Source organism: Rana temporaria, chromosome 7 (assembly GCF_905171775.1).
Source record: "Rana temporaria chromosome 7, aRanTem1.1, whole genome shotgun sequence".
NCBI lineage: Eukaryota > Metazoa > Chordata > Amphibia > Anura > Ranidae > Rana > Rana temporaria.
In genome coordinates, this window is record NC_053495.1 from 62,166,800 (window position 1) to 62,181,361 (window position 14,562).

Below are 14,562 nucleotides of genomic sequence, written 5' to 3' on the forward strand. Positions count from 1 at the left end.
ATGTGTCAAAATTGTCCGAAGTGTCCGCCATAATGTCGCAGTCACGAAAAAAATCGCTGATCGCCGCCATTAGTAGTAAAAAAAAATAAAAAAAATAAAAATGCAAAAAAACTATCCCCTATTTTGTAAACGCTATAAATTTTGCGCACACCAACCGATAAACGATTATTGCGATTTTTTTTAACAAAAATAGGTAGAAGAATACGTATCGGCCTAAACCGAGGAAAAAAAAATTTTATATATGTTTTTGGGGGATATTTATTACAGCAAAAAGTAAAAAATATTGCATTTTTTTCAAAATTGTCGCTCTATTTTTGTTTATAGCGCAAAAAATAAAAAACAGCAGAGGTGATCAAATACCACCAAAAGAAAGCTCTATTTGTGGGGAAAAAAGGACGCCAATTTTGTTTGGGAGCCACGTCGCACGACCGCGCAATTGTCTGTTAAAGCGACGCAGTCCCGAACTGTAAAAACCCCTTGGGTCTTTAGGCAGCAATATGGTCCGGGGCTTAAGTGGTTAATGGTCTATAAATTATGAAGGATACATTAAGATTGTAAAGTCTATCCAGCCATCCCTCTAGGGCAAGTGTATGTCCAGTGTATAATAGTGAATGAACATAAGGTGGACATAAAATGCAGTTTATGCTTCAGTTTTCTGGAATAAATTGCATAAGGGGTGAGTAGGAAGTTAATAAAGCAAAGAGATGGGCACATAGTACCTCAAGTAAAATGGCACCACAAGCTTCCTGATGACGCATGACTATGTGTGAAACGCATAGAGGCTTCTGGGCAACGCCAACGTCACATCCTGTCACCAACTCGAACAAAATCGAGGCTTGCACCGCAAGCTGGTTTCTGGAGACGAAAGAGCGAGCACAGGCTCTACTCGGAACGCTGAACAGACTCATTGCCGGTCCTAAGGCACTATACTATTTGAGTGAAATTTTTATATATGTTTTTTTAAGCAAAATAAAGCAATGAATGTTGTGCAATGATGGCCATTTGTTTCTATGAGATTTTAAGATCATTCAAAAGGTGGAGACACATGGAATGATTATTGAGATACTGGTTGGGAAACCCCAGATATATTTTAATGAGAGAAGTAACTGATCCAGACAAACGGAGGGTTTTTGATTGTTATTTTCTGGTAAGTGTTTATTTTTGAAGGTGGTGGTGTATCACGGATGGGTAAATGTCTTTTCAACACGGATTTAGATTTGTGCATGTGGGTTTGATTACCCCTTTTTGAAGAGGATCACTGGGACTTTCTCTCCAATATCTATACAGTTTTGACAGTTTCTTTCATGTTTTAATTAGAAACAGTTATTCACTATAATATTACAAACATTAAAGGCTGGTTCCAAACAGTGGGGTTCGGATACAGTCCCCCAAGGTACACACTGAAGGTACCGGATCTAGAAATTAATAAATAGATAGCCTAGGGCAGCAAGTAATCATATCTTGATAGATGCTTCAGAGACAAATTTGAATGGTTACAAAAATAAAAATAATTCTCCAGGAGAACAGATCCATCACCTATGCACAAAAAGTGTGTCATGGAATGGGTGGAGTTATATTGTGCACTCTGGGGCAGCCCTAGCAAATTTTGCATCAGTGTCCCATCACATGAAGGTAGCTGCACATACCTAAAAGTGCAAGTTTTTTGTTCTAGAGTAATAAACGTAACCTTATTTTATATACCTCCTGTATCATCTTTATATATATATATTATTCGTGTCATCTGTAAATATACCAAACATGATTATTTCAGTGAAAAGTAAATTACTTTTTCAAACAGGAAACCTACACTTGCCCTTTGATTCATTGTGTAGTTGATTACAAAGCAAACTATTGGGAGAGGATATTATTTTTTGTTACCTTAATAGGAAAAGTCTGAATAGGATCTCCATCTTGACTGTAGGTGAAGTTTCCAAGAAGAACACCTTCTTTCTGTGTTTCTTCCTCTAAACCCTATGATGACAAAAGAAAAAGAATGTTTATATAGTTGGATGATAGGAAGGTAAACATTTCAAAAGATACATTTTCGATCAGTTTGGTTATAACTGTGTCATTAATACACAATAATATTGTGTGACAGAGTGCATCATTAACAAATGATTTTTTTAAAACTACAATATACCGTATTTATCTTCGTATAGCGCGCCCCGGCGTATAGCGCGCACCCCCAACCTGGAAGGGAAATTTCAGGAAAAAAAGAAAATACTTACAGTTTGAATGCCCCTCGTCGGTGTCTTGCCCAGCGTCAATCGGCGGCCTTGTCCGGTCCGGCGTCCGTCTGCGGCCCTGGTGGTGTCCTACCCACTTCTCCCGCGCTGTTTCTTAGTCGATCCCCGCCCTGTGTTTGAACGCCGCTGCCGACACATACCGAGCGCAGTACACTCGGGCACGCTCGGCTCCTTTCGCATAAAGGCTAGGAGGCGGCACAGGGCGTGACCGCGAGGGGAGCTGAGCCTGGCCGTGTGTACCCAAGTGTACTGCGCTCGGTATATGTCGGCGGCGGCGATCAAACACAGTGCGGGAAGCGAGTATCGGCGTATATCGCGCACCCACGATTTCCCCCTTATTTTAAGGGGAAAAAAGTGCGCGGTATACACCGATAAATACGGTACCCATCATAAATTTATATAAATAATTTGTATACATTTTTCATAGATAACCAGTGAAACCAATCTGAATATGAATTTCCAAAAGTAATTATGATGTAGAATGGAGCTATCCACACTACCAGTAGCTGGAATAAATAAATCACCTATTAATACATTGGTTTGGCCTGAATATATATATATATATATATATATATATATATATATATATATATATATATATATATATATATATATATATATATATACACACACACACACACACACATATACATACATATACACACACACACACACACACACACATACATACACATACACATATACAGTGGGGATCGAAAGTTTGGGCACTCCAGGTAAAAATATGTATTAATGTGCATAACGAAGCCAAGGAAAGATGGAAAAATCTCCAAAAGGCATCAAATTACAGATTATACATTCTTATAATATGTGAAAAAAGGTTAGATTTTATTTCCATCATTTACACTTTCAAAATTACAGAAAACAAAAAAAAAATGGCATCTGCAAAAGTTTGGGCACCCTGCAGAATTTATAGCATGCACTGCCCCTTTGCAAAGCTGAGACCTGCCAGTGTCATGTATTGTTCTCAATCATCGTTTGGGAAGACCAGGTGATGTCAATCTCAAAGGTTTTAAATGCCCAGACTCATCTGACCTTGCCCCAACAATCAGCACCATGGGTTCTTCTAAGCAGTTGTCTAGAAAACTGAAACTGAAAATAGTTGACGCTCACAAAGCTGGAGAAGGCTATAAGAAGATAGCAAAGCGTTTTCAGATGTCAATATCCTCTGTTCGGAATGTAATTAAGAAATGGCAGTCATCAGGAACAGTGGAAGTTAAAGCAAGATCTGGAAGACCAAGAAAAATATCAGACGGAACAGCTCGCAGGATTGTGAGAAAAGCAATTCAAAACCCACGTTTGACTGCACGATCCCTACAGAAAGATCTGGCAGACACTGGAGTTGTGGTACACTATTCCACTATAAAGAGATACTTGTACAAATATGGTCTTCATGGAAGAGTCATCAGAAGAAAACCTCTTCTACGTCCTCACCACAAAAATCAGCGTTTGAACTTTGCAAATGAACATATAGACAAGCCTGATGCATTTTGGAATCAAGTTCTGTGGACCGATGAGGTTAAAATAGAACTTTGTGGCTGGAATGAGCAAAGGTACGTTTGGAGAAGAAAGGGCACAGAATTTAATGAAAAGAACCCCTGTCCAACTGTTAAGCATGGGGGTGGATCAATCATGCTTTGGGGTTGTATTGCAGCCAGTGGCACAGGGAACATTTCACGAGTAGAAGGAAAAATGGATTCAATATAAATTTCAGCAGATTTTGGATGGTAACTTGATGCCATCTGTGAAAAATCTGAAGTTAAAGCGGTTCTCCACCCTAAAGTGGAGTCCCGCTGATCGGAACCCTCCCCCCCTCCGGTGTCACATTTGACACCTTTCAGGGGGGAGGGGGGGTGCAGACACCTGTCTAAAGACAGGTATTTGCACCCACTTCCGGCCACACGCTACGGGCGAAAGACGGGTTTTTCTGACTTCCCGTCTGTCGCCCGTTGTGTGCTGGGAACACTCGGCTCCCAGCACACAGCGTGTGAGCCAATCGGCGGGCGCAGCGCGATTCGCACATGCGCCATAGGGAACCGGGCAGTGAAGCCGCAGCGCTTCACTTCCTGGTTCCCTCAGCGTGGATGGAGGGGGGAGCAGCAGAGAGACGAGCGATCGCTCGTGCTCTGCTGCGATCAGCGCTGGACTCCAGGACAGGTAAATGTCCTAATATTAAAAGTCAGCAGCTGCAGTATTTGTAGCTGCTGTCTTTTAATATTTTTTCCCCGTGGCACATCCGCTTTAAAGAGAGGATGGCTTCTACAAATGGATAATGATCCTAAACACACCTCAAAATCCACAGGGATTACATCAAGAGGCGTAAACTGAAGGTTTTGCCATGGCCTTCACAATCTCCTGACCTCAACATAATTGAAAATCTATGGATAGACCTTAAAAAGAGCAGTGTGTGACAGACAGCCCAGAAATCTCAAAGAACTGGAAGACTTTTGTAAGGAAGAATGGGCAAAGATACCTCAAACAAGAATTGAAAGACTCTTGGCTGGCTACAAAAAGCGTTTACAAGCAGTGATACTTGCCAAAGGGGGCAGTACAAGATATTAACTCTGCAGGGTGCCCAAACTTTTGCAGACGCCATTTTTTGTTTTCTGTCATTTTGAAAGTGTAAATGATGGAAATAAAATCCAACTTTTTTTTACATATTATAAGAAAGTCTAATCTGTCATTTGATGCCTTTTGGAGATTTTTCCATCTTTCCTTGGCTTTGTTCTGCACATTAATACAAATTTTTACCTGGAGTGCCCAAACTTTCAATCCCCACTGTGTGTGTGTGTTTTTATATATATATATATATATATATATATATATATATATATATATATATATATATATATATATATATATATAGGCAGGGTCAGAAGTAGATGGAGAAATTTGGAAAAAAATTATAAATTTTAGGGATGTTGTAGTGACCAAGAGAACCAGCCAGTGTTCCATTTCTGGAGTAGAGATCCCACTATCTGAAGGAGGCGTGGGAAGTTCAGGGCAAAGGTATCCCTTAACTTGGCATTTGTCTATTCTCATGCACTGTTCTTTTAAACCTTTACAATAAAAGTTTGTAAACAAAAATAAAATAAAAATTGCGCACGCTTGTGGAATGGCGACAAATTCCGATACTTAAGAAAATGATTTTTTTACAGATTACCTGTTCAGAGTTACAGAGGAGGTCTAGCGCTAGAATTATTGATCTTGCTATAATATTTGCAGCGCTACCTCACATTTGTGCTGCGAACACTGTTTACTGTATGCGTTCACTTCTGAGCGTGAGAATGGAGGGATGGGGCGCTTTAAAAAATGTTTTTTTTTTTTAGATTTAATTTTATTTACACTTTTACTCCCATTAGAAGGAATGTAAACATCCCAATAGACATAAGGGATGACAGCTCTTTTTATGGAAAGATTTGGGGTCCAAATTTTGCCTCTACCTTTTTGAAAGCAAAATATTAAAAAACAAAAACTATTGATCTTGTGCTTAAACAAAAAAAAAAAAAATTGTTTATTTTTGCCTTAGACCGGCAAATCATGACAATCGCTCCAGTTCTCCTAGTTCTAGATCATACATATGGGGAGAGACAATCTGGTCTCGTCTCACCTCGGTGACCAGCCGTGCGAATCACCGGATTGTTACCCGTGCTTGCTGGTAAGAACGGTAAGCCCCAGAAACCCTGGCGGGAGGGGGGGGATGGGCGACCCTTCCAGCCGCTTCTAATAATGAGCCAGTGGCTAATCAGCTCATTGGATCGCTTCTATAAGAAAAGGAATCACCAGGTGAAAAAAAATAAAAAAAATACCGGGGTTGTGGCTGACGGCTTCCAAAAACGCAATGTATATATTCGTATTTTGTCACTGTTTGTATCTTTGCACAACACATTTTGTCATTGGATGAATTCCTCAGAAACAGACGTTTTTTGGCCAGCTTTAGTTAACTAGTCAAATAAATCTGGTGAGTTTCTTTCTGTTGGCGAGATCTCTGGTGTTGGAAAACGGTGACTATAAATAGAGTGCTGCTGCTTTTCACTTGAATACTCATGAGTACTTTGGGATAACCAAAAAGGATAAATGCACTTTGTTAGAAAGCTCACCTATCCTTAAAGGTAAAACACGCCAAAAAGAGATTTGGACAAAATGCTACTTAGATTAGCCTGCTCCTGTCACAAGTAGTTGGTGCACATTTAAAAATCTTTCGATTACTGGAATTCAGTACACTTTGAGTTGTCTGGTTAGTCACTCAATGGTAGACTTACATATACCCCAGGACGAAGTCTTAGAAGACGTAGGGTTTAGCGGCGTGCTGACGCCACTGCGTTCCACTTAGTCCCGGAGCGAATGGGCTGTGTTAGCCGGCCGGCTCCAGAACTTTTATACGCGATTTTAGATCTACTCAAATGTGAGTGTTTTTATTTCATACCTTTTAAAACATTTTTTTTACTGAATTACACTATGTGCGCCTTTTTTTTCTTTCCCACTATTCGGGCATGTTCATCATCTTCCTGAACGGTAGAGGATTCCAGAAACTTGGGGTGAAGATATCCTTGCCAGATTAACCTATAGGCTGGGTTCATAGCCACAGACACACAGAAGATCTCTAATTGGGATATTCACATCTGGTAAGAAGCTGCTAATCTTTGTTGGTGGAGGATCCTCTTTACTATCTGGTCACCATTCTGGGGTGTTTCGGATGCCATTTGTTTCATCTAGAGCAGCACCACATCTTGAGAGAGACGTTCACTCTTCTAATCATCTTCTTTTTATTATTCATTTTTTTGTAATATTTGGTCACAGAGACTTGATTCATGTTGGAGGATTAATTTCCATTCAACTATTTATATAATCAAAACATTTTTTGTTTTTCGATTGGGTTCACATTCTTTTCAGATATCTTGCATTTATATGATTGTCCACTTGGTGGCCGATACTCATGTTTTTTGCGCAGCTTGTTTTTTCCATTTATGTTTATTTTGTGTGTATCTCACATTTTAAGTTGCAGCATTAGTGTTAATTTGAATTTAATTGTCAGCGCAGTATTACCCTTTTTTTCAGACTTACATATACAACGAAATCCTTTGGCGCACTTGAAATTGTGGACTTTGGAGACAAGGAACGAGGGATGTGATCTAATGTGACAGCCGTTGGTCGGATGCGACTAGAAAGACGAACTACAGCATACCCTTGAGATCCTCTAAAAGCCCAGCAGTTACCTGGGTTTGAATCTGGCTGGAAACATTGAAACAGAACAAAGTTAGAGACAGAGACACAACGTCAGTAAATGTTTATACTAAAAAGGTAATATTTAAGGAAGAACACCATACAAATGTAAAATGCTAAACAATGTAAACGTATTATTTATGTGGTTTGTCTTGAATCAAACAACCCATTTGCACATGGCTGTTTATTCAGTGTTCTTTCTGACTGCTCACAGTAGTCACATTCAATTTGTGAGAAATGATTTCTATTTCTGTGAGATCAAAAGACCAGAACAGGACTCCTGGAGCGTTTGATGCACAATTTGAGCAACACAGGTAAAGTAAATCTTTGGATGCAACTAGTTTATGTGTCTTTAATAATGCATATATTTTGATGGATTTAAGATGAATAATTATTACGTGTGTTATAGCGCTACGCTTTTACCTGAAGTATGACTCGTGGGGACTGTGACTGATACCATAGTGGAACCCCAAACAGACTGAGAAGGGCAGTTTTGGTTTCATAGGTCTCAGAGCACCTAGTGTTTAGAACACTGGCTCCTACAAGAAAATATATAAGATGAAAGGAAAAAAAAAAAATCAATAACGCACACACACATTTCAGTTTTTGTGGGCTCATCTTTATGTTGGGCAAATGAAGACAAACCTGAAGATTCCAGGGCATAATCCACCAAACCAATTCGGTCTTCACTATATCTCTGGAGGGCACGATTTACAATTTCATACACCTCCTAAAAACAATACAAATGCTACACGTTATGGAAGGGGTACATAAAAAGTGTTGTACATTTAATCAAGGAAAGGAGACTGAAGTAAATTGAACAAGCTGTATTAATTCTCTGATGCTGATCGTGTCTGATCTGCATCTCCTGCAGGAGGGAACAGGAATCTATTGTATATATCAGCATTGTGGACTTCTAACTTAGTTTTAACCCATCACAGTATTTGATTTCTTTAGTGTGGTCTGGAAATTAACAAATATTGTAAGCCTCCCTCTTACCTTCAGGCTGGACTGCGTTGAGTGTTATCATAACAAATAAATTGGACTGTGGTACGTTGCTCTGCTATTCACTCAAGGTGTACGTGCGTTACATTTCTATTGAAGTGTACTGACAGGTCATTCAACGTAAATGAGTATAATACATATAGGTAGATGGCGCATAACCAGGAGTGCACAGTCAATAATTGAAAAGTACATATGTCATAAGGTCCATCTCAATAACTAAAAATGAATGAATCAATAGTCCAATATAAGTCCAATAAGCACTTTAGTGGCAGCAAAATCCTGAAGCAGAAGCAGACTCTGAAAGATATGTATAAACAAAAAGAGAAAATGCGCCAACCTAAGTGCAGTAAGTGGGTATTTAATTCAAGTAATTTTTACACAATAAGAATGGCTACTCACAAAACCAGTGATAACACAGGCATGTAATGGAAGAAACGGCTGGTCCGGTGTCACAACGTGTCATCAACAGTTACAACAGGCTGGTCTCATATCCTGGTCCCCTGGGCGATGGAAATGAAGGTCCAAGGTGTTCAGGAGCCTTTGGGGGACCCCAGAGAGTACAGGAGCCGTGGATGCTGTATCAGAAGCGGCGTGCGTTCCAGCGTGGAACGCAACGTATCGCCGTACAACCGGAAGTGACGTAGGGACTTCGGACAGCCAATGGGATGACGCATTTTCTCAGATCTGGTTCATCAGATCTGATGAACCAGCGGAGGCTGAGAAATGCGTCATCCCATTGGCTGTCCGAAGTCCCTACGTCACTTCCGGTTGTACGGCGATACGTTGCGTTCCACGCTGGAACGCACGCCGCTTCCGATACAGCATCCACGGCTCCTGTACTCTCTGGGGTCCCCCAAAGGCTCCTGAACACCTTGGACCTTCATTTCCATCGCCCAGGGGACCAGGATATGAGACCAGCCTGTTGTAACTGTTGATGACACGTTGTGACACCGGACCAGCCGTTTCTTCCATTACATGCCTGTGTTATCACTGGTTTTGTGAGTAGCCATTCTTATTGTGTAAAAATTACTTGAATTAAATACCCACTTACTGCACTTAGGTTGGCGCATTTTCTCTTTTTGTTTATACATTCAACGTAAATGGGCTGCCTTGACACAATAAATGTGTTTGCTTGTGGAAACACAACACATCAGTGTAAATCCTACCTAAAGTTTTTAGAACATCATCCTTTTTTAATCATCATTAAACTACAACAAATCAGCAGACCTTTGTTTCTAGGCACCAGGTGACCTGATGTGCAAAGAATTGTGGCTGAACACGGCAAACTCTTGTCTACCTGGAAATTATTTAGCCTACAAAGTGGAAAAAGTATTCACACCCCTGACATTTTCCACAATTTGTCATGTTGCATATCTGAAAAGTGTGGGGTGCATTTGTATTCAGCACCCAAGTCAATACTTTGTAGAACCATCTTTCTCTGCAATTACAGCTGCAAGTCTTTTTGGGGATGTTTCTACCAGCTTTGCACATCTAGAGAATTACTTTTTTGCCCATTCTTCTTTGCAAAATAGCTCAAGCTCTGTCAGATTGGATGGAGAGCATCTGAACAGCACTTTAACTCTTGCCACAGATTATCAATTAGATTTAGGTCTGGCTTTTGACTGGGCAATTCTAACACATTCAATTGTAGCTCTGGCTGTATGTTTAGGCTCATTGTCATGCTGGAAGGTGAACCTCCGCCCCAGTCTTAAGTCTTTTGCAGAATCTATAAATTAGGGGTATCTCGCACCAATACACTTGAAAAAAAATGACACGTATGATAATTTGCAAATTAAAAGCTGCTTCCCAACAGTGTAGGAGTTCCTATACTGTGAATAGTGAATATATATATGCGAGGGGGGCACCAATAATGTGGTAAACTAATAACTCATAAAAATAAAGTGCAAAAGGTACATACATTGGTGAAAATTATTATGTGATCCCCTGTAGATTTGTAAGTTTGCCCACTTGCAAAAAAATGAAGGGTCTATAATTTTTTAAATGATAGAGACAGAATATCAACCAAAAATCCAGAAAAAATACATGATACAAATGTTATGAATGGAGTTTCAGTTCAGTGAGTAAAATAAAAGTAAATTTGTATAATGTTAAAGTCATTGACTGTCGCAGCCAGTCTCCAGACCTTAATCCTATAGAAAATGTATGGAGGGTGCTGAAACTTCACGTTGCCAAGAAACCTTAAGGCCCCATACACACGATAGAATCCATCCGCTGAAAAATCCCAGCGAATGGGTTTCAGCGGATACATCCTATGGTGTGTACACTCCAGCGGATCTTTTTCCGCGGATATTTATCCCCTGGGATGGATTCCAGCAGATAAATATTTGCTGACATGCTAAACAAATCTATCCGCTGGAATCCATCCCAACGGATGGATCCGCTGGTCTGTATAGACTCACCGGATCCATCCGTCCGAAGGGATCCCCCGCATGCGTCATAATGATTCGACGCATGCGTGGAATTCCTTATATGACAGCGTCGCGCACGTCGCCACGTCATAATCGCGGCGACGGAGCGACACGTCATCGCCAGAGGATTTCGGCGCGGATTTCAATGCGATGGTGAGTACACTCCATGGCATGGAAATCCGCACAAATCCTCGAGAGGATTTATCCGCGGAAACGGTCCGCTGGACCGTATTCGCGGATAAATCCTCTCGTGTGTATGGGGCCTTAGGGTTTAGAGAAGCTCTGTTAAAAAAGAATAGTGGACCAAAATCCCTCCTGAGATGTGAGCAAACCTGGTAACCAACTACCTCTGTGCTGGCCAACAAGGGTTTCTCCACCAAGTACGAAGTCATGTTTTGCTAGAGGATCAAATACTTACTCACTGAACTGCAACTCAATTTATAACATTTGTAATCATGTATTTTTTCTGGATTTTTGGTTGATATTCTCTCTTTATCATTTAAAAAATACACCTATGATAAAAATTATAGACCCTTCATTTCTTTGCAAGTGGGAAAAACTTACAAAATCTGCAGGGGATCAAATAATTATTTTCCCCACTATACATCTGTGATACAGAAATAATAAAGTGCAATGTGCTTGAGCTGAAAATATGATCAAAAAAACACATTATCAATGGGGAAAAAAATAAATAAAAAAATCAAGAAAAATAGTCAAATAGCGCCTGTGTAGTTCTCTTTTATCTCTCAGGAGTTTTTCACATCTATCCTCCTCTCCACCATAGCACTGCATCAATGCAAGAAAACAGGGGAACCATACCGTTTATTAAAAAAGGTTAAAACAGTAAATGGCTGCTTACATTTAGAAGTGCCCGTCACCCAGCACTAAGGATTGCCTGCATAGATTTTGCTAGAAACCGCCGCCGCCCAGCTTTCACTCAAGGGTCGGCATGCATTCCACTGCTGAATAGCAAAAACCCGGAAGCCTAGGGCCCAGATGTATATATTCACTTTTGCAGACTAACGGGTTTTCTTCTAAAAATACCCTGTATTTGGCTCCATCCTTCGTCCCATCAACTCTGACCAGCTTCCCTGTCCCTCGGCGGAGACGCGCTGTCCCTCTCTGCACTGGGTCCCGGCTCTGGATTGGACAGATTGATAGCAGCGCAGCCATTGGTTCCAGCTGCTGTCAATAAAATCCAATGACGCGGGCACCGGGGGGGGCATGTCTATGTATGCCAAATGCTGGTCTCGGAAGCGTGCTCGCAAGGTATTTAAAATAACAATCACTTTAAAACCTGAACCATATGTAAAAAGCTTGGCACTGACTACTTCTTCCTTACAAGAAAACAATTTGCGAAGTTACAGATACAGATGAAGTGCAAATTTCAGTAGCCTGGTTTGGATACAAGAGCTACCCATGTATGGCCACATAAAAGTTTGTTCTTAAAAGGCAGTACAACTTTGGTCTAACACTAAGAAAAAGAACTGTCAAAAGGTGGTACGGTGAGATCTTGCCTACCTCTCGCGATACTCCGGACAGTCCGCTTGCCTGTAGCTCCTTGTCTATGGTTATATGAGCCCGAGATCCCTGAAGTTTACTGTCTGCAGCCACAGCAGCAAGGATTTTTTTTTCCAAATCCAATAATGGTTTCTGTAGCTCATCCCGGCGGAGGAAGGTATTCGAGAGTGAACTGGAAACCATTTGCTCTGACTTCAAGTTACTCAACAGCCAGGTTGGGAATAGAGTTTGCACCTAATGAACACATATGTAGACACATTATTAGCTAAATAATAATAGGCATACACACAATGATAAATGATCAACCGATCATACGTTAATCATGTGAAGGCAATACTTCAAGCGCAACTCCACTTTTGTTGAGAAAAAAAAACATTCCACTCTGGGTGATCTATGTACACTGCTAGGATTATAACATTTGTTGCAGATTCCTACCTTTTGTTATTCTGAAGAAATCACGGTTTGTTCCTCTGTGCCTCTGGACTGAGTGGGTCTAATGGGGGTGGTTTCAGAATTATCTTTTAGCTGTGCACCTACACAGCACGAATGAGGAAATCTGCTGGGACTGCATCCCTTTAGACATGTTCCTAAAGGGAGTATCTCACCAAAAATGTAATTGTTGTTGAAGTCTGACTTGTATCTTAGACAGACTTCTGGGAAAATTGGTGAGCCAAATCACACAAGCAGGACATTCGGTTTCTGGGGTGTGTTCAGTACACATTCTGTGATCAGAACAACACCAGGTAGCCATATTGCATTGTATTAACAGAAAATTACAGCGGCTGCAGATTGAAAACGGTTTTAATAACATTCAATTACAATATGGCCTGTGTTGCAATTGTATACAATATATTATTATTTTTTATTTGCTATTTTTTTTTCATCCAAAAAGTGGAGTTACCCTTTTAAGTGGTGGCTTTAATCTTCGCAATTTTAAAGTAGTGGTTGTTTTTTTCCAGGAATACATGGAGAAAACTAAAAACAGGTTACAATAATATGGACGTCCTCCCAGAATCTTGCTCCCGCGCGCCCCCTGATCGGTACAGTGTGAGAGGAGAGGGGAGAGAGCAGAGGCAGCAGCAGTGCTGTGGGCTGGATCTGTGATAATTGCAGTCACAGATCCAGCCATCCATCCCTGCCCAATACTCTGCAATACAGTGTGCAATACTCTGCAATACACAATGCCCTGCAATACCCCCTGCCAATACTCTGCAATACTCTCCGCAATATGTCACCCCCCCACCCTCCGGTGCTTCTACCGACTCACTGCTACGATCGAAGCCAGGATCTTTTTTTTTTTTTTTTTTTTAGGCTTTCCAGCCTAGAGGTCAGATGTGGGGTCTTATTGACCCCACATCTCACTGTAAAGAGGACCTGTCATGCTATATATTCCTATTACAAGGGATGTTAACATTCCTTATAATAGGAATAAAAGTGATCAAAAAAAAGTATTTTTTGGGAAAAAAAGTGTCAAACTAAAATAAATAAAGTAAAATGAACAATAAAATGTTTTTTTTTTTAAAGTGCCCCTGTCCCCGTGTGCTCGCATGCAGAAGCGAACGCACACGCAAGTCCCGCCCACATATAAAAACGGTGTTTAAGCTACACATGTGAGGTATCGCTGCGAACGTTAGAGCGAGAGCAATAATTTTGGTCCTAGACCTCCTCCGTAACTCAAAACATGTAACCAGTAAAAATATTTAAAGCGTCGCCTATGGGGATTTTTAAGTAGCAAAGTTTGGCGCCATTCCACGAGCGTGTGCAATTTTGAAGGGTGACATGTTAGGTATCTATTTACTCGGCGTATCTTCATCTTTCATATTATGCAAAAACATTGGGCTAACTTTACTGTTGTGTGTTTTTTTTAAGCACAAACTTTTTTTTTTTTAAATACGTTGGAAAAATTGCTGTGCAAATACCGTGCAAGATAAAAATTGGAATGACTGCCATTGTATTCTCTAGGGTCTTTGCTAAAGAAGCATATATAATGTTTGGGGATTCTATGTAATTTTCTAGCAAATAGATGATTTTTACATGTAGGAGAGAAATGTCAGAATTGGCCTGGGTGCTCCAGAACGCCTGATGGTGCTCCCTGCATGTTGGGCCTCTGTATGTGGCCA

The 14,562-nt window shown here is 40.5% G+C and overlaps 1 protein-coding gene across 4 annotated transcripts in view; it reads right to left on the reverse strand.

Annotated features, from left to right (window-relative positions):
• Positions 1 to 14,562, reverse strand: part of SUN2 (Sad1 and UNC84 domain containing 2) — a 115,290-nt gene that overhangs the window by 12,584 nt on the left and 88,144 nt on the right. For all 4 annotated transcript variants that reach the window (XM_040359485.1, XM_040359486.1, XM_040359483.1 and 1 more), the window contains exons 14-18: positions 12,443 to 12,676; positions 8,133 to 8,217; positions 7,911 to 8,026; positions 7,329 to 7,496; positions 1,879 to 1,971 (exon numbers count right to left, since the gene is read on the reverse strand). In XM_040359485.1, the coding sequence (XP_040215419.1) occupies positions 1,879 to 1,971; positions 7,329 to 7,496; positions 7,911 to 8,026; positions 8,133 to 8,217; positions 12,443 to 12,676 (696 nt within the window). The remainder of the gene's footprint in view (positions 1 to 1,878; positions 1,972 to 7,328; positions 7,497 to 7,910; positions 8,027 to 8,132; positions 8,218 to 12,442; positions 12,677 to 14,562) is intronic.